At 35.1% G+C, this 22,129-nt stretch overlaps 1 protein-coding gene across 2 annotated transcripts in view; it reads right to left on the reverse strand.

Annotated features, from left to right (window-relative positions):
• The window catches only part of tmem131 (transmembrane protein 131), a 67,433-nt gene that overhangs the window by 41,919 nt on the left and 3,385 nt on the right, over positions 1 to 22,129 (reverse strand). For both annotated transcript variants that reach the window (XM_087257349.1, XM_087257348.1), the window contains exons 2-4: positions 12,937 to 12,998; positions 8,694 to 8,734; positions 2,804 to 2,872 (exon numbers count right to left, since the gene is read on the reverse strand). In XM_087257349.1, the coding sequence (XP_087113475.1) occupies positions 2,804 to 2,872; positions 8,694 to 8,734; positions 12,937 to 12,998 (172 nt within the window). The remainder of the gene's footprint in view (positions 1 to 2,803; positions 2,873 to 8,693; positions 8,735 to 12,936; positions 12,999 to 22,129) is intronic.

Genomic DNA, 22,129 nt, shown 5'->3' on the forward strand with positions numbered 1-22,129 from the left:
ATGAATACAATTTCATTAAATGGCTTACAGTGCTCAGCATAACTGAGCAAACATTATGAAAATGAATATTTTTATCCATTTCTCAGTGAATATAGGCATGTATTCTGGTGCACCTGAACAAAACAGATTTAATAAACAGATTTCCTTTTTAAAATAATATTTTAGTCACCAAACATATTTAGAAATTGAAAGATAATTCAATTGAATTTAAGCAAATAATATTGCAAAAAAAATTACAACCTACACAATTTCAACTTTTTTTTTTTTTTGCTTCTCTTGATTTTTCCTTATTGTTAAATTTGTATTTAATAATTTTCTATAACATATAAACTTGAGTGTACTAGTTTCTGGACCGTTATCATAAGTTATTTTGTTAGATAAGCTCCAGATTTGCCTTCAGTACTGACAAATCTATAGTATTTGCACAAATATAATATTGTATAGCTTCCTAATAAAATATGAAAAGAGAGATTTGTGAGGAGTGTACTTATATATGCTGGACACTGTACATGGTTCTATTTAGAAAGAACTGATCAATTTAGATTGATTGGTATGATTTCTTTAACATTATAATAAACCCCCTGATAGCAAAGATAAAAGTAAAACAAACTATGCTTTATGGTTGTCTTAGGAGTCTAGCACTATTAATTAAAGCTACAGAAACCAAATAATCAAATGTAAAATAACACTGTTTAATCTTCACTATACAATTAATTCAATATAAGTAATCTTCAATAAAGTTTCAAAGGTTATAACACTTTCTCTTGAATATGTTAAACTCTCTTGAAATACAAAGTCACAGGCTTTAAAAACACATGCAAATAATAAACTGTCACTGTTTGGTCTAAACTCTGCATTGACTCCACAAATCTCATGTGTTCTATAATCTAAACTCCACAATGTATATCCTTCAATTTGACTATTGTGGATGTACACATTCCCATAACAATGCTGAAACAATATTTTGTGCAGATTCTAAAGAAGCTTAATCCTGCTGATTATATTGAGAGAAGCTTTAAATAAAACCTGTTCTGTGCCTCCCAGATTGTCATATTGCCTATTTGTAGAAATAAGCAACATTTATTTCAGCTGGACAACCACATGCCACAATTAAAAACAGAATGAGCTTATAATGACAGAATAGATATTCACTTCTTCTTCAACAAGACTATGGCAGAGGATCTGAAGTGCAATAGATCCTGGCATAAAAATGTAATCTTGTTAAATGTGTACTCATTACTGCCTCAATATGTCAGACTACAAATTTATAAGCAAAAAAGTAAAAAAAATAGATAATAATAATAATAATAAATTACCATGCCATTCATACTCTTTATCAACAAAATAATCAGAACAAAATCAATCAAGAAATATCAAAAGTTTAAAAAAAAAATGTTATCACAGAGATGTGAATAGACAGGGGACTGTGTAAGATTTTGACGGTATGATAACATTGGATAAATGTATCACTCTTTCACAGTATTGTAATTACTGCTTTAAAATGTGCCCTTTTTTAAATGTCTCTGTAAAAAACAAAAACGTCCTTTTGAACGCAGTAACTTTTAATTTGAGAAACATTTAAAATATTCTGGAACAGTAAACGTGTCAGGCGATATAATTTAAACAAATAGTTGACTTATGCTGTCTTCATTAGTTTCAAACACACAGATTTCTTTACAATTTAAACTTTAAAGAACTTTTAAAAAAAAAATGAAAACACAAACAAATTAATCTTACATACACCACAGGAACAGTACAGCAGAATATTTGAGCAGTTTTAAAACCTTGACTTTTCCAAACCGCGATATACCTTGAAAACAGTTATCGACCCATGCCTAGATGTGAATCCATTATTTAAATTAAGTTATTTACAGGTTAGCACAATAATATGCGATACTGTCTTAAGCAACTTAATGGCTTGAAAAATATGTACTGTAAATTAATTTGAAAAAATTTATGTTAAAAAATTTCCTGAGATCTGAGTAGGAGCAGTACATCTACTTTGGGCTGTGAGATTAGAGTGGAGTGCATTGGCAGTCACATGACTTGGTGAAGACAATATAGGACCAGTTTTATTCTTCCACGCACTTAAGTGCATTCCAAACTGCATAAATGATAATTATGTAGTGCACATAGAATACCTGCTTCAAAACAGCCCTGAAATAAAGCTTTTGATAGAATGTTCATCCTCCTTTGTAATGCTCTCTATTTAAACTGTGAAACAAATCAAATAAAAGCAGCTTCTTCAATAAATGTAATGCACTTTATTTTATTCATAAATCCACAATGGCTTTTGTAAAAACCCATTACAAATTCCCAAGTGAGTTCTTCTAAATAGCCAATACTTCCAGGCTAAAAATTGAACTGATCTATAAAGCAAACAAATGATCACATCTGAAAGGAACGTACTTTGAGTCAGAGGCTGTAGGGATCACCTGACATGCTGGGGTGTGAGCTAATAAAACTGATGCATCTTATGAGGCAGAAATGGGTGTTGGCACTCAGCTACTTAAAATGACATGAACTAAAGCACATAAAACATTAACTATAACAACAGCAGAACAGATGTTAAAACATTCCATGTAATGACAAACTTCTGAAGGAAACCACCGGGCATTACTTGGATTAGGTCACCTAATGAAAATGGTCTGATCAGTGTTCTGTTACATATGTAGCTCAAGAATTCAAGAACTTACTAATATATTACTTCCTTCAGCAAAGACATTTGGGGAAAAGATCATTTAATACCTTATGACACTATCAGACGGTGACATATGTGTCAACCAGTTGAGAGGTCACTTACTGTTCATGAAAGTCCAGCATTGGAGGCTCAAAGCGTATGGGCCTACTGTTCCCCCGCTGAGAGGATGCACTGCAAAACAAAGATGACACACTGTAAATGAGGGGGGCATAGGGGGATTCAACAGTTCTTGGAATTCAATGCGCTTCATTTGTCTGCCCCTAAAAAAAATTGCAAGGCCAGTAAAGGATCAAATGCTGCCTCTCTATTTCCCTTTAGGCAAAGTGCAAGAAACACCCACACTTACACATAAGCAGTAACAAACAGGCTTTGTCTGGCATGGAAGCATCAGGTTTACACCTAACATTAAAGTTCAGGTACTTCCAGAAAAGCCTTAGATTTGGATCAAAATCTAAATTTTCAAGTGTATTTGAATATAGCTGTGAGTCGCACGCCTTTAACAACCCTCCACATTGTACTAGCTTTCATAGGGGGGGGGGGGGGTGTTTGCTGTTGGCAGAGTAAATAGTGAAATGAATCTATGATAATGATATGGTCCCTCGGGTGAGATTTCATTGATTTTTAGGGTGTGCCCTGCTATTGGCCAAAGGTATTATTATTGTTTTGAACAGATAACAGCCATGGATGTCATCGAGGATTTTTTTAGCGTTTGCAAAGTCACTTCAAAACTTCAAACTGAAGCAAAAACTGCTCATTTTGTCAACTGAAAACATAGGAAAAAAACAAAGTTAAATGACAGGGAAGGTTAAAGGGAATTAGTTAGCCTCAACTTAATTATTTTAATTATTTACTTTTATTAAGTGTTTCCATCGTAGTTTATGCGCATCTTTTCTTATGGAATAAAAGTTTATCCTACTCAGTTATACGCATACGTTTTTTATTTTAAATATAAATGTAAAATAAAGCTTAATAAGAGTCTGCAATTATTCTTGTTTTTTCTCAAACATGGTTAAACAACAACAATAATATTATGTGTAGGTCTACTGGTTTCTAAAAATAATTCTATCCAACTTATAATAATTCTGATGTTGAATTATGTTTGAGATATAGGCCTATGCTTGTCATCTGTCATTGACAACATTATAAGACCATTTAATTCACTGGTAAAATCAACATTAAATAGGCTAGAGTAGTTATACTGACGCTGTAAACATTTATTTTCATGCACAACTGTGTTCGCTATGAAAGAAAAAACATATCAAATGCTTGTCGCAATCATAACTCTAAAATGCGATATGATTATTTAAATGGTGTGCACGCTTTCGGTTTTATTTTCACTGCCACGTGCTGTTCATACTTCGCGCGTGGCTCTCAAACCATCACTCTGTGCCACAAACTCAATATTATTAATAACTTTACCTGTTACGCACATATGCAGGTTCTGTTCACTAAAGTAGACACGCGCACGTCTATCATAGAGCGCCTGCCCGCCTTCTCTGTGGTATCAGCTCATGGTAAGCAGCTCACGTCACGTGTGATTTCCCGGCCGCGAATACAGCCTTATATGAGGAAAAAATGACATTTTGGGTGAATTATACCTTATAAATACAGTATGTGACTCTTTCAACATCATTTGGAGGTGAAAAGAAACAATTAAAAGACTCGTGCAGCCGCCTTTGCTTCTCTCCTGAACTTGAAAATATGATTGGTAGAATCGTAGAAATGCTGGATAAAGATAGTCTCGTTGGTCGAATAGACATCGCGATCTTTTTTCGATTAATTGTGCAGCTCTACTTTCCTGTATGTTTTACAAACTCTAAATGTACTGTTTTACTAGTACTTGTGTGTATTTGCATGTCTAAACCATAAAATAAGCATTGGGTGGTTAAAAACACTGCATAATTGTGATAATATGACCACTTTCTCTGGCTCAGCACCACCCAATGCACCAAAGCTCAGTTTGAAATGTTCATTTCATGCTGCTTTTGTTTATTTAGTGTAAAATGCTCCCACACCTTGGATGACTAGGGTTGCATAGATTTCTCAGCCTTCGCTATGTATCTTTCCTTCGCTCATTACCTTCGCTCTTTTTTTTTTGCTCCGTCCGAATTCTACTGGCATAAGTGCACAACAGAGGCAAAGTGCATTCACTCCGCTCCGCGCTCAATTAAAGCATTTTTAATCAAATATCTCTGTGTCACGACGAATCAATTATGAAATTTGTTGCCAAAGTCTTAGTAATTTAAATCGATTTGTTGTTGCAGCCCTAGTAGTTATCATTGCTAATTTAGTTCAATTTATAGTAAAATTGACAAGTGTATTTTTTTTAGCATTTTTTATAATCTGCCTAAATTTTTTTTTTTTTTTTTTTTTTTTACACGTGTCTTTGTTCTAGTTTAGTATGGTTTTAGTTTAAGAGCCTTACAATAGCACTGAAGGACTTCTACAGCAGTAGAACTAGGGCTGCTCGATTTTGGGAAAAATCGTAATCACGATTATTCAAAACGATTATCAGTTTAAGTCAAAATTATTAGCGCTCCTGAGAATTTTTTTTTAAATAAATATTTCACAAATGATGTTTAATAGAGCAAGGAATTTTAACAGTATTTCCTATAATATTTTTTCTTCTAGGCTTATTTGTTTTATTTTAGCTACAATAAAAGCAGGTTTAAATATTTTGAAACCCATTTTAAGGTCAACATTATTAGCCCCTTTAAGCAATATATTTTTTGATTGTCTGCAGAAGAAACTACTGTTATACAATGACTTGCCTAATTACTCTAATTAAGCCTTTGAATTGCACTTTAATCTGAATGCTGGTATTTTGAAAAATATATAGTAAAATATTATGTACTGCCATCATAGCAAAGATAAAAGAAATCAGTTATTAGAAATGATATATCAAAACTATTATGCTTAGAAATAAGTTAAAAAAAATTATTCTTTCCATTAAACAGAAACTGGGGGAAAAGGGTTGTTAATATTCAGGAGGGCTAATAATTCTGACTTCAACTGTATACATATTTATTTTTCACCCTGCAAAGTAAAGAGAAATAAATACAATAGAATAAAAATATGAAACAAACTGTGCTTTAAGCTTCTTCACCCTACGAAAAACACTTTAGCTACAAAAAAAATTTGAGTCAAGAGCAGTGAGGGATGTTCTCCTTGTTGTTTGATTAATGATAAAAACAGGTGGCAGCAGGAATATAGCGCTGTCACTTTAATGGTTTCTCTTTCACGTGTCTTTTGATCCTCAACTCGTTTGATTATTACACAAATGAGGGTTAATATGAATAATCACTTAACACCGCGTTTTGACACCTATTTGACCATTAAAGCGCTCGCGTTAAGATGACTTTAGATGTCTGCGCTCCTCTGCTCGTCTCAGTGTGCAAATGAGACCGAATGCTGACCAGCCGCATGCTTCTGACTGAGTGCGCGTGCCGCACACACACATAAGAACGCGGCGCTTTTAAGAGCAACACGTGTACAGCTGGAAAGGGGGCGGTATATGATGCAATAATCGTTTATCTCGATTAATGCTTTTTCATAATCGTTTGAAGCCAAAATCGAAATCGGATTTTCGATTAATTGCACAGCCCTAAGTAGAACTCATTAAATATTCTTTAAATCCTATATAAATATGCATGCTTGATGAAAACCTAAATAAATACATAACGGCTCTGATGTCATGTAAGTGTCGAGTGACAGAGCAATTACTCATTGCACTTGAATATGGACATAATCTCTGTGGAGCAAGACTAGCAGCATATTTGTGCATTTACAGAAAGAGACATGTGTTTGAGTGAAATACAGCACATATCTTGTCAATCTCTCAAATGCAGCTTACACAAAGACAAACACTGACTGTAGTGAACTAATGTGGATTATTTTGAAGCTAGACCCAAATAATTAGCGCAAAGTATGACCTCTGGCTTAACAGTTTAGCCAAAATAAACTTGAGAAGAACTAAAGCGTGAAATAACCACACATGCAGAACATGCCAGCATATCTTGCAATGGTTCTGTGTAGTGTGATCAGTCGTAGTCTTCAAATGTGTCACAAAACATAAGTAGGCTAACTGGTCTGATGGCAAAAACCACAAAGAAAAAGAGGTGCGACAAAGTCCCTAACGCAGCAAAAATAGTGTCAACCACTTCCCAGCCGCAGTTTGTGTGTGCATGTCTGCTATTTATATATAAAAAACCTGAAGGGCTGCAATAAAAACACCATTATCAGTAGAAACAAAGTTAAGTGCTATATCTGAAAAATAAATAAATAAATAAATAAATAAAACTGAAAAAGTCTCACAAAGACTGTCTGTTAGCACTAGTGCTCAAAGCTATACATTTGAGAAAAAAAAGTGTTTTGCTTCCCCATTTCTTACTTACTCTACACTTGCATGTTAAACTCAACATGTTGATGGTGTGGACAGAGGGTGTGTCCTCCTGCAGCTGACATGAGTCATAACACAGACAATCAGCCAATCAGAAGCAGCCACCGCTGACACACACACACACATACACACACACTGATGAGTAGGTTAGCCAAGCCCTTAAGCTGGAAAACTTTGATTGGTTGAACAAATGAACAGGCCACCTAGTACACAAAAAGTTGATCAACTGGAATTATTTCAAGAGAAGTGTCCAAAATAAAAACATCAGGGAAAACGTGAACATTAAAATTGATCCTTAAAAGAATAATGACTTGATCCATTGCTCTTCAAGCTCTAATTGCAAACAAAAAGGGCAGTGTTGCATAACTTCGTAAACTCACCATGAGAGGGGTTCACAGGAATGAAGTTACCGAGTAATTACCTGAACTCTGATCTGCAGAGTAAAATTACTGCTGATGTACTTAAAATGCCAAAGCTAAGACATGATGATCATTGATACATCCATTCCTTTCACTCTGCTGTAAGACAATTAAGTCAAGTGAATGCCATTGACTACCCAGAAATTATCTAAAGTTTGAAATGTGACACTAGACAGCAAAACCATCTTGCATGATTATATTTTTGGCAAAAGTCCAAAACATTGTATTTGTTTTTTTATTATGGTCAAAAGTATCAATTCTTCTTTTAAGTCAAAATAATTTAAATATTGACAGAGTATAAACAGGAATCAGAGAGTGAAATTCAATACCTTTAAAGACCTTTAAGACTTTTTCTATACATTTTAAGACCATAAAACCACTTTTCAACCAGAAACACTGGTGAGATTTTAACTTGTAGTATAATAAATAAATATACTAATGTAAGAAATTAATCCAAAACTCAATTATTTTTTATATACTGAATAAAAATCTAGCTGTTTCAGCAGGTTGGCGCCTACAGAGCTGTGAAATAATTCTGTTGCCTTGGTTACTGCAGTAAACAAAGCAGCATGGTGTCAAATCTAGCAGGATTTCATTGCTTTCATAAACTAAACAGCATCCTGATATTCGCAGACTTAATTCAGGCAAACTTAGCATTTTGCATAATCAAAAATGATATAAAATGTAATACCTAGCAAAATAGCATTTAAGACTTTTAAATACTTTTTAAGGGCCTTACATTTTTCTACAGTGATCTATCAACCTTTTTTTACTTTAAGACCTTAAAGTATTCTCAGTATTTAGTTTTTTTTTTAAACTTTAGATTCCAGTTTTTTTTTAAATAGATCTCTCAGCCAAATATTGTCCTATTTTAACAAACCATAAATCAATGAAAAGCTTATCGATTCAGCCGAAATTGTCATATATGACTGATTTTGTAACAAATGCAAAGAGAGTCTGATTATTTGGCTGCTGAGTTATTTGCTCGAGAGCAGGAATGTCTCATAGTTTTCTGGGAATTTTTTTGTTTGCATGTCTTGTTAAGCACTGAGCAGATGTTTCTTGGAAAGTCTAATACAAAGCACATGCGAGTAAAACATGTACAAAACAATGTATGCAGGAAATATCTGGATGTATGCAGAAAATGCCTGCATGTACAGCTGATGAATCTTACCTTTTTTGACGATATGAGCTAAGGTCAATATCAGACTCTGTCTGTAGAAAGAAAAAAATTAAATTAGAAACTGAAATATCTAGAAACAGTATGCAGAACAACAAAAGCAGAAACAGAACAAGTCAAAATAACAGAAGGTCCAAGTCAATTGTGTCTAACTAAAGTGTTAAAGTCTTAATGTTGGACAAGTCTTACTGCTGTAAAATGTATGGGTTACTGTTCATGTATAGCGAGTGTCTCTCTAAAGAGAGCCTTGGAGACATTCTCACTCAAACTCACTTCTGCAGGCCTAAAATAAGGCAGAAACACTCAGAAAGGGAGTAGGTCTATTTATAAACCCTAACTTTTCCACAAAAATCCAACCCCATAAAACCATAAGGTCATAGAGTTCCTTGTCACATTATTTTTTAAAGCTATGCCTTCGAAAAGGCTTAAACATTTTACATTTGGGGACAGTTTGTCATTAAAATGAATCTGAAAGCATTGTTTAGGTTGTCACATCTGTTTTTAAAGGTCACGTGAAGTGCTTAGAAACGTGCTTTTTATTCGATGTTTGATGTAATCGCAACTGAAAAATGAAATAAGAGTGGGACAGAGTAGCTCCTCTTTAAAAAAAATAAATAAAAAACAGCCAATAGGTTTACATTTTTATCACAGCTCTTTCAGTAAGGCCCTGTTTACACTAATACGTTTCAGTTGTAAAACGCTTCAGTTTTGCTACGGTTACGCCATCCATCCACACTACACCAGAGTTTTCAAGCACCAAAAACAGAGCTTTTTGAAAACACCAAAGAGGCCATTTTCATTTTGAAATGCTGCTGTTCTGTGTTAGAGTAGATGGAGACAAACGGAGACATCTAAAAACGAAGGCCGGGCTGCAGACATTTGCCTGACTCTGATTGGGGCTTTTTCTCAATATCAAGTTGCCTACACAAAGTTCAGTCTTGCAACCTCACCTTGTAAGTTCAGACTTCGCAAGTTTGATTTGAAAAACAAACTCTCGAGGACATATCGGGTAAAACTTTAAAAGGAACGGTGTTCTTTAGCCTCATTCACATCACCTGCATAAGTCGATTCATTTTCATAAAATAAATGAATAAAATAAAATCAATAAAATGAAAACATGATTGAAGGAACTGCCTATTTTCATTTTAATAAACAACTTAACAGACACCAAAAATGTTGAGGTGTCGTGTAGCTACATATTCATGATCATCATCTTCACTGTATGCATATTTAAAACAGAGCCTATCACATTACTGCTTCCTTTCTTTTTCATTGCAAATACAAAACACGTCCTCTCTTTTGCTGATTATCAGTTTTAATAATCAATAATGGCTATTATAAAAGTACAATAAGTTGATAAATTATGGGAAATAAATGTAAGCAATCATTCAAATGTGCAGAATCAATGTAGACTACATGTAGCCTAATTAACTTATCTTTGCGCTAAGCCAAAACACTTTACCTGAGAGCAAGTAATAAATTCAAATGACCAAAGTCGGAGAATATGTCATTAGATATAGGCAACAAGAATAATTAAATATCACGTTTAACAAATATAGTGAGATTACATCCAAGCAGTAAATCTTTGATGAACAGTCCGACGTGCACCGCTCTTATTTAGGTAGATGTCCTCAAAGCACCCACTGACTGCTGGAGCTCAGACTCGCGCATACGATACAGTGCATGCCAGAGTGTGTGTGGTCACGTGAAGTGCGTGTTCAGCAGTATAGTGTGGACGGAGAGTTGTACAGAAACTCTGGGTGAAAGGCCAGTGTGGACGCGGATCGTTTTCATTTTAAAACACTGTTCTAAAACTAAAATGGAATAGTGTAAAACAGGGCCTCAATTGCAAGAGTGGTTGAGATAAAGCACATCAAATGAAGAGCAAATGAAAAGTGTCTTGCAGGGGCGGTATATGTCAGATACTAAAGAGCATTTGATTGGTCAAGACTTGATGAGAAACTAAAGAATAAAGTGACGTGAAAAAAAACTTGATCCATTTAGGTGGAAGTAACAAACTGAAAGCTTTGAATGTCTATGAGTTTTATATTTTCTAAAAGTGGATCTTATCACTGTTTTGAAGCACACTAGCTAACAGATATCCTTAAAAGTAGCATAATAAAACTTTTTTTTATTTTCATGGGATCTTTAAGCCTAAATCATACTGCAAAGAATGACATAAGGTACTAGAAAAAAATAAAGGCGGCTTTAAAGTGGTTACAAAAATTCAGCAAAAACTAAATTACAGACAACTTTAGTAAGTGGCACTCCACAACACACATTATTGTAAGCTACAATATGTAACAGTTTTCCTTAAAATGAACTAGATTTATTGAATGAGAGAGTACATCATGAATCCAGTTTCTAAACTGTGCTTTTGTCTTATCCAGAATCATTACTGTAATCCTTTAATAAATGTTTGGGATTTGTCAGGTTTATCCCTACTTTACTGTAGGCCAGCACCTGTAACTCCTCATATCCATTAACAAAGAGAAGCAGCTCCAGATAAAAGGTTTCATTGAATAACTAACAACTAAAGCATAAAATATGACATATTGCTACTTTAATCAGTTTTTTATACTGCAAAACAAAATGTAAAGACTAAAATCTAAACAATCATCATTAAAATATGAGGCATATCAGAAATTAAATAGCAAAAAATGCTATATAAACACCTTACAGGGTTAGTTCGCCCAAACCTGAAAAGTTTGTCATTATTTACTCATCTTCAATTGCCAAAAACCAGTTTGAGTTTCTGTTGAACACGAAAGAAAATATCTGGAAAAATGCTGAAAATCTGTAACCATTGACTTCCATAATATTTGTTTATCTTACGATGGATTTCAGTGGTTACGGGTCTCTAACACTCTTCAAAATAACTTCTTTTGTGTTCGACAGAAGAAGAAAAAACTCAAAGTCTTAAAGAAAGAATGAAACTCAAAGGTTTGAAACCACTCAAGGGTGAGTAAATAATTAGTAAACGTTAAATTTAGGGTAAACTATCCCTTTAATCACATTTTTTCTTTCTTTTCATCAGCCTCTGATTTACACTGCTGCTGATGAAGCAATGCAGCAAAGACAAACCCGATTACAGCACTATAATGATGCTTTGCATTTGATGAAACATTTGATAATGAAAGTAAAGTAAAATCTCAAGTAAACAAATATGATCACTGGAAATAATCACATTTTTGCCACACATGTAAAAGTAGTCACATTTCTTACAAAACTATATTTTTAAAAAGCTAAGAACAAACACTCAGCATTAAAATACTTCAGTTATTACAATATATATATAAAAAAATATATATATTTTTTTTTTATAAACCATATTTACCTGCACTCTGTGACTCATAAATTACAAAAAGATTAAGTGAAACGGATTAAAACAGAAATGATTCTTGTGGTTCTGTATTTTAATCTTATGTTAAATTACTAACTACAGATTTAGCAGGAAAACTTGAACATCTTTTTTGTGAATCCTACGATAATCAGTTTGTTTATCGGAACAAACAGCTTCACAACACTTCATTTGTGATGCAAAGCTGCACAATATATTGTTTCAGCATCGTTATTACAATGTGATTATTGGCAATAGTCACATTGCAGGATATGCAATGTTGAGTCCGGATGATAGTTTATCATTTGCATGTTTTTAGGATTACAAAAGCATTCAGACATAAGACATTGTGCTGTTTGTAACTAATAACAATGCATACTGAATTCTTTATACATTGAAGTCTATGCAGCATTATTTTAAATTTAATTATTCAATTACTGGTCAGGAATACTGTTAAGACTCCTCAGAAAACCATTAAGCATTGATTATTTTATTTTTACTTTTATACTTTAAATTTTACTTAATACTTTATTTTATTTATCTATGCTTGTAGATTATTTATTATATTTTATGCCAATCCAAATTAATCTAAAATAAATTAATCTAAATTCTTTTTAAATACTCATTCAAGTTATCTGGTGAAATTGTATTCCCATCACAATATGTATTGCAGAAAAACAAAACATCACAACATTAGACTTATCAAATGTTGTGTGCAGCCCTACTAAAACTCTTTTTAGCCTCTTTAAATATGGTACCAGAGTCTATTCCATTATAAGTGGCAACCAAAACGTGTTGGTCATTTATAAACAGCATCAGTGTTTGTGGTATTCTATGAGTCACAGAGTATACTTAAGGAATTTCATGCTATCCGCTCTCATGAACACAAAAACGTACCTGCAAGAGGCTTCCATCCCCAAAGTGTAGTACCTCCAGGATGTTGTCTGACTGTATGAAAGCTGTAGAGAAGACAGAGAAAATTCCCATGAGGATTGAATATCAGCAAACAATGCCATGCAGGTTGATGATTTGACATCTCTTTATGTACGAGTGGCTTTCGGGGGGTATATCAGATTTGGACACAACCACTCATCAGGCAACACAAAAGACTGAAGAGACAGGGAATCATTACAGGCATTTTGTGATCATTCGCTGTCTTGAGTGAGTTCTTGATTGAGGACTGTGGAGATGCCACAGCTTCGTGGAAACAAGCTTTTTGGAGAGCAAAAAACACTAAACTAGGACAACAGAAATGGAAATGTCAGAAATGGATGTGGTCAACTAGTCAAGTCAGTCTGATATATGATGTTAGGTTAATGACTTCTTCATTTTTGCAATATAATACCATTATTTTTCAAACTGGAAAAAACAATAATTACTGAAATGTATGGTTCACCCAAAAATGAATGAATGAATGATTGAATCAATCATCATTTACTATCCATCCATTTGTTTCAAACTTATTTGAAATTGTCCCTCCCTTGAACAAACAAGAAAATGTTTCGAAAAATATTGGAAACTGGTAGCCACTGACTTTTATAGTATATTTTCCAATACAGAAGTTCATGGCCCCCTGTTATTAACATTCTTCAAATTATTTTCTTTTGCATTCAACAGAAACATAATGTTGGTAGGAAATCACCAGAGAGGACGAGTAAATAGGGATAAAATATTTGGGTGAACTGTCATTTTCAAGGCTACTCACAACAAGGACTAGGGGTGTCAAAATTAATAATTTCTTTGGTGCACCACGATACAGACATGTTCTTTGACCAATCATTAACATTTCTATTTACATTTGTTTATTTGCTATAAATGCAAACATATTTCTGTCGGCTTCTATTAGAGGACAAAATTGTATTACAAATAATATACAAACATATTTATACTTTTTTTTTTTATACAAGAATTGTTGTGATGTGAAATATAAAATTGTGTATGAAAGCATCATCAATATACAGAGATTTCGAATGGAACCAAAGACATAATCATAACTAAACCAAACCATGAGACCAGCATAAGAGACAGAAAAAAATTATCACCGCTAGGCCTTTCACAATATTTATTTTGTGTTGTACGATATTTATGGCACCAAAATATATTGTGATAAATTATATTATTGTCATTTTATGCCACTCATCATATAATGTCAGAATGACAATATCGGAACACCCTTAAAAACTATAAATACAAGTTAAGCCAACACTAAATTCCTGAATGGTCATCACCGCAAACTGAAATTCATCTTGTGTTTATTTAATAAAAAAATTACATTAAAAGCTCCCTAAGCAGAAGCTGTTATTTTTCCCAGATCAACAGATGGCTAAAGGCAAGTCCTCTACAAGTTGCGAAGTTCTCATATTCGCCTTCATGTCAGTCTACTCAAAAGGCTATTATTAGTCTGCAGTTCTGTAACTCTAGGAAGGTTTATAGTGATAGAGGCTGGTCATGCTCATGAAGCTCAAAACACCCCTCGTATATGCTTTCAGAGGTATACAACAAACACATCCCTTGACTCACCACATCACTTTATGTTATGTCATATAATTAACTTGGTGAAGTGCAGAGTCATTTAAATCAACAAACATTCATTTTTGGGTTGAGTATCTGTCAACTGGACCATTTCCCTTCATTTCACTTTTGAATGAAGTCAATCTATACTTCTGGGCTGCATCGCTAACATTTAAAAATAGGGGTGTTGCAATATGACAATAATGTAACTATTTGGATGACACTCCAACTTACTAGGGTATCAAGCCTTATTTTCAATAAATATTGCATCATATTGCTGGTTGCCAACCATTACAAAATTAAAAAAAGAGACTACAGCAGAAACATAAATACTGTTGCCATGCATAATGACAGACAAAACTGAGACTCTATATGCACTTTAACCATGTTAGCTTTAGTATTGGAACTTTTCATAAGACAGGAAGTAATAACCAGTAAGATTGTTTGCACACTTTGGTACAGCAACATTAAACACTGTTTTAACCAGATTTTGTATGGAATTACATCAAACCAACCATCAATTTTACTTGAAGATCATCACAGCCTTAAGGTTCAAATTTTGTTTTGAAAAACCTTCAGTAATACTTCAATATGGACCATGTATTGCAGTGTTCAGCTATGAAATTATCAGATAAACATGTGGGAAAATACTGCAATGGTAAGGGAATTTTAAAAAGATGTCAGGTTCACAACTAGATTTCATAATGTGCGAGTAGAGCTTTAAGATATATAAGAGCTATACAAGATACTTGCCAGAAAGAGTCTGGCACGTTTTGTTTTTTACACATCAGAGGTTCCTTACCATATTTACACAATACCTATTCTTAAGACACAGAGAGGTGAGAGGAATGATATACTGTACAATGCACAAGGTCCAAAAGACAGTCAATAATAAAAACTAAAGGAGATCTACATTAGGGCTGTAAAATACTGAAAGATATTGTGATATATATATATATATATATATATTGCAGAAAAAAAATAGTTTTACCATATGAGTATAATTTTACCAAAAGACATGAATAACACTATTTGAAAAAAAATCATAATTTTACATTGACTCGGATGATTTTGTAGAGGAGCACATCTGTATAAAATACAATAAACAAATTATAAGCAAAGATAAATACAAATTCACAGTGCTTTATGGGTTTCTGGGAAGTCTAATGAAATGCAAAATAACACTAGTCTTCATTGTGTAATTAATTCACCTTTTAGCTACAAGCATTATAATTTCTTGAGCCCAAATGGTTTACATTAGCTTGTAATGCTCACAAAGGCCTAAATGCAAGTGAAAACTTTCTAATATTAAACTCTGCCAGACTTCCACAATGTTGTGATCTGCATTTTCTGGTCAACTAGAAACAACTCGCTCCTTAAGATCTCAAAATTCAGGGCTTCTGGTAGTACCTAGAATAGCAAAATCAAGTAAAGGAGGTCGAGCCTTCTCTTTCATGGCTCCTACACTCTGGAATAGCCTTCCTGGTAATGTCCGAGGCTCAGACACACTCTCCCAGTTCAAAACTAGATTAAAGACCTATCTGTTTAGTAAAGCATACACTCAGTGCATCACCTAGCGGGTTCCACACTGGCTTCTACATCTTGCTTATATACACTATGAACAGCAGCTACGCTAATTATTCTCTTTATTCTCTATTTTCACCTGGGGATACTCATCCCGAGGTCCTCAGATTAGGCGGAGTCACTGATTGGATCCAAGACCAGCGACGTGATGATCCCAAGGATTCCATATCCGGGACCAGGCCATATCCTGAGCTGCTGCTGCGCTGATGGTCGTGGGGAGTGGAGAACATGAGTCTGATTCCAGCGACGCTCCAGGGACAGACGAGTCTTCATTGAGGCCATCTTCCAGCATAAACCACGGCGAATGAAGTTCTGCACAAGACTTTTGGCCAGCGGAGAAATTAAAATGGTCGTGCCCAACTGAGTCTGGTTCTCTCAAGGTTTTTTTTCTTCACTCCCATCAGGTGAAGTTTTTTTTCCCTCTCCGCTGTCGCCACTGCCTCGCATGGTTCAGGATTGGTAGAGCTACGCATCGATGAATTTGCTCTTCAGTGTTTGAACTCTCAGTAATGATTAAATCACACTGAACTGAGCTAAACTGAACTGAACTGAACTTAAAACACTAAAACCTGAACCACACTGTTCCAGTTACTATGACCATTTATGTGAAGCTGCTTTGACACAATCTACATTGTAAAAGCGCTATACAAATAAAGCTGAATTGAATTGAATTGAATTAGAATTTCAACTTTACGTTGCAGATCCTGCCAAGTGACTATTGCAGACTCACATATTGCAATATCAATTCTGAAAACATACATTGTGCAGGCCTAGCCTATGTAACAAGTCCCTATTCTTGAAGAGCTTGTATAGTGGATCTTAAATTTATGCCTGGTCAAACATGCTAACAACTCCACAGTCAACAGTCACATGGACAGCAAACAAATGTAGCTAAGGCTAGAGTTCCCTTTAACAACAGTGGTTTCCACACACTTGTTTTAAACACCAAAAGACAATTATGAATGCTGCATTGTGACGATTGAGTGCCAGATTCTGACAGTGGGTTTTGCATAGAGCCAGGTGGAGCTGAATAAGCAAAAACACCACACTACTCATGAAACTCTTGCTTTAGTGCAACACCTTTGATTAACTCCTTTTAGCCAAACATACCTTTGGTTATACAAGAGTTTAGTTTAGGCTGTTATGAGACAATTTTATTTTACTGCAGCATTGTAAAGAAACCTATAAAGCTAAAACAATCAAAGAACCACTTGTACAATTTTAGAACTTCAAACTGAAAACTGAACTATTGAGCAAGATCTAGGCCTGCAAAATATAGAACACTGTGTGCTCTAGCACACACGAACAGAATTATGCAACAGCAATTGAACATCTCTTGATCAAGCATTAACCATTTCAATTCCTTGAACTTAAACTGAACAAAATGATGTAAATGCGTTTGGGCTTAAAAGGTAAAAATTCAGTGTAAGTGTGGGCTGTCGGGGGAGAAAAGAAGGGGCACAATCACACCCATGTTCATATTAAGGGTGCTTTCACACCTGTGGTGTTTGACAAGGTGCGCGTGACGTGCCTGAAGAGCGAAGAAGGATGAGAGGACCGGGAGGGAGACGTGCGATTTCCGGGAGATTATCACTCGTTCTCTCTTCATATAGACGTATGCCTATTACATATCCATAAAACACTGATATAATCAGGCTTGGATCGTACCACTTTCTCACAACAATCAATCCGCTCCAGAGTTCATTTTTATCAACCACCTCATTCAAGGGATCCCGGAGTGATTGTTTTGGTGCAGATCAGAGCGCGATTGGGGGTTTCACATATGCCAAACGAACTGCCCTAACTGGGCAAATGAGACAGGTTCCGAAACAAAAGTCTAGGTGTGAAAGCACCCTAAATCAACCTTGCCTATAGTGTGAGTACATCCTCAAACAATAAATGTAGAAATGCGCCAAAAAAACAGAACTGAATCTCACAACAAAGCCTACATACATTTCCTACAGCGCTCTTAAACTTCTTGAGATGTTTGTGTATAAATTATGTACAGATTAGCTGTTATTGTGCAAATATTTCCATAACTCTAAACATCAGGGGTGGTGACCTGTCACTCAAACAGCAGCGTGGGCAGTCCTTGACTATTGGAAGCAGCCAAAGTTCCCAGAGCTTCAGACATTAGTCCAATACTTGAGTATAGGGTTGTAACAATATACCGGTATGACGGTTTACCACGATTTGAACGTGCACGATTATCATACCATGAACAATTGCATATCAACGGTTTTAACCCTTAAAGACTGAGACAGCCGCCCGCGGCTAAAAATAAGTATTGCTCTTAAATGTTTAATAACTTTTGATCCGCTGATCCGATTCATACAATTCAAAGATTGGCATAAAGAAGAGAATCTCAGCTTTCCAGAGCTTTCACATAACATTCGCGGACTTTCAGAGGCTCCGGAATCAGTGCGGTTACGTCATCAACATTTGACAACGCTGATTTGACAAAAAAACACTCGTCACTGTGTCTCCGGACAAACAGACATGATACATTGATGCATTGTCCCTCCTCCATGCCCAGATTGGTTCAAAGTCGCTATATCACAACCAATAAGCATAGGTTTCGCTTTTGTTTGTGGACCAAGCTTTTTGAACAACACGGAATGAGAGAAAGGCATACATTTATGCGCGGCTAAATAAAACGCAAAAAAAAAAGTTTTGCATGAAATAATTCTCATACTAAGTACTTTTGCATGCACAGCAGCACAGAAACATGACAAAACAGTGACACAGCAAAGACGAACTGCTGCTCTTGCTGTTTTCAAAAGACGCAAATGAAGATGCAGCTGTTTGTCTGCATTGCATACAACCATATCCAAATCCATGCTGGCACATAGAACCTAAGGATGTTCCATATTGAATCTAGTTTCGTTATGCAACTATTTATAGTATAGTAAATATTTATATCTATTTTTTACTGAGGATTTGCACCATGTTTATTTGGACTTTATTTGGACTTTGACACATTATTTATTATTTTCTTATTTTTATTTGTTCATTGTAAGTGGTGTTGTTTATAGTAACTAAAAATATATTATATGGAAAAGGTCAAATTTGCTTCACTGTTCTATTATTTTGTAACATTTGTAACATACCGTATACCGCGAAACCATCAAACCGTGGTATTGTTTTAGACGATTATCATACCGTGAAAAATTCATACCGTTACAACCCTACTTGAGTATAGTGTTTTCACACGGAAAGCGTGATTTCATTGATAACTGTATTTTTATCTCATAGTAAATATAAGGCTGAAAAAAGGACTCCATGTGCTCAGTTTCTCCTTCAAGTCAATAAGTGGGTTGACACAATGTCTGAAATAGTGGTCCATTCATTTCCAGGGAAGAGTGAGAACACTTAACAACTCACACGTGCTTCTCAAAGAGCACAAACCCATCTGCTCAAGCCACTGTGTGGTCTCTTTGTACCTATTAGACCAATTTAGAACTGGCAAAAAGAAAGAAATGAGAAACAGCTTTATTATGCTGTAATTTGTCTCTAAAACATTAAGTGTGTGAACTGTACAACAAAACACTGAACTTACATTCACAGAAGTTTGATAACAGAGTTCTTAAGAAGGACACATTGTATCTAAACCTTAAACATATTTGATTTTATCATATCCAATTGCTCACAAAAAAACACATACATTCTGCCAAACATAAAAGCAACAAAATAAACTATAATCAACAAGGAGCAAATGCTTACTTAAGCCCTAAAATCACCTTTGGATTGCCCTACTATTCAGGTAAATCCAGGGATTATACGAAGAAGAGAAACATGCTGTCTTTGGAGGCCAAGATCATGCCAAAGATCAAGCACCTTTACAGATCTACATAAGATCTGTGATTTTATGTTGCCAAAACGTGAGGTGCACCACACTGCCTTTTTTGTTGACAATAAAAAAAGAAGCGTGTTGTGCTTTTTTGGTCACCAAGCAACTGAATCAGCTGAGTTTTGTGAGCAAGTGTTCTGTTGATAGTGTTATAATTGTTATGTTTAAAGGGGTGGACTACTAAGATATCATATTTGAAACTTTAGTTGATGTGTACTGTAACTGTGTTAACATAAACAGCATCTCTGAATGTAATATGCTCAAAGTTAGCTTAGCAAAGCCTACAATGAACTTTGGGGAATACAAAAAAAATATATCAGAGCCAGCCAGATCACAACATTTTTTTTACCACGCAAACACACATACTGCGCACACTAGGGTTGGGTGATAGACCAATTTGGCATCGTACGATGTCTAATATGAAACATTGCGATGGACGATGGCATAGCCGTCATAGGCGCGGGAAAATAATTATGAATAATTAACAAATTAATTAATAACAAATTAGTTATTTGTAGCCTACCGTTTTAACTACCTGACCAGCATGGTTTTTGTTTTATCCATAAACAAATCATAAATGAACAAAGATAAGTTACACACATAATTACCACCTGTCTAACACTTTTTGCGCGAGACTCGTGAATGAGCAGAGTGATCCGTGTCGTTATGATGGCGTCGACAAACTTGGTTGGTAAAAAAAAGTGCACAACCAACAGGAACTAGCCAACATTATCTGAGATGTAAGCTAAAATTACTAAGTACAGGTGTGAAAGTGAAAGATTGAAGCAGTCCACTGACTCGCTGCCTTGACCCCCTGTCTCGAGCGCATTACAGTGTGTCTGTGTGCCCGTGTGTGTATGTGTGTGCCTGTGTGTGTGTGGTCATGTGATGTGCATTTTCAGCGGTAGTGTGGGAAAAGGGCTGCTCAGAAATACTAAACACCACTGTGGATGTGGATCGTTTTCGTTCTAAAATGCCATTTAAAAACTAAGACCTATTAGTGTAAACCAGGCATGAGCGTGTATTTTTCGCGATTTTCAACAGGGGTGGGGTTGAAGATCGCAATGCCGGCTCAGCATCGTGGTGTCTATCAGCCATCAGCGATGGACGATGGCATCGTCTATCGGCCCAACCCAAGCGCACACCTTATTTGCAACTGTTAAAGACACTTGTCAGATTTTATTTTAGAGAGCAGGCATGAGATTGACTAACTGTTTACACAACAAAAAAGTGGCTGCTTGTAGGGACGTGACGTGAAGCCAATCCACGAATCACAGCACATTATGTTAGCTGACCAATTTGAGTCACTTGAGGGCGGACATTTCAGAGGAACTTGAAAATATGACACTCATTTTCATGTTAGTCAAGTAGCAGTATATAATCAAAGTAAGATATATAGAAAAAATAGCATGATTTTCTTCTAGTGAAACATGAGCACACATTGATTTGCATCTTGAAAACAAAACTTTAAAATTATATTCTGGACCACCCCTTTAATAATATTGTGATATTCAAGATTTGTAAAGTCATACAGCTCTGGATAACTTGAAAAAGTGATCACTAGTCTTCCCTCCATCTTTAAAAGTCTTCATAGTCATCTTGACAACACAAAAACTGCAGTCAACTCAATGGAAACCCCACCCCTGCTTTCATTGGATTAGAGAATTAAAAAAAAAAAAAAAACCTGACCGACGTAAGGCAGTTTTTTCACCCAGTGCACAGCGCACAATGGCAAAAATGTGAGGCACAGCAGGCGGTTAAAATGCAAGATGTATAGGGGGCATAAACAGCGAACAAAATGTTCAAGCCTGTTAGTAAACCATACAAAAGATGTAAAAATCGTGTTCAGGGTGACCGACCCCTAAAACACTAAGGGAATTTTTTTTTTCTAAACCCCAAATAATTAAACTGTCAAGAGAACAAAGTTATAAAAAGTTAAGATTGTTAAATGGTATTATCTTACAACCGACCTATAGTTCATTTGCCTTAGAGTTTCATAGTCTCATGGTATAAAACAAGTGTCAATCGTATGTACACTTCAGAATTTTTTTTCGAAGTAGCAGGTTATCCAGCTACTTTTTTTTTTAACTTTGAATTTGGACATACGACTGTTCTCTCCCCACTATGTAAAAAAGTATTTTAAAC

Source organism: Danio rerio, chromosome 6, assembly GCF_052040795.2.
Source record: "Danio rerio strain M-AB ecotype USA chromosome 6, GRCz13ab, whole genome shotgun sequence".
Taxonomy (NCBI): domain Eukaryota; kingdom Metazoa; phylum Chordata; class Actinopteri; order Cypriniformes; family Danionidae; genus Danio; species Danio rerio.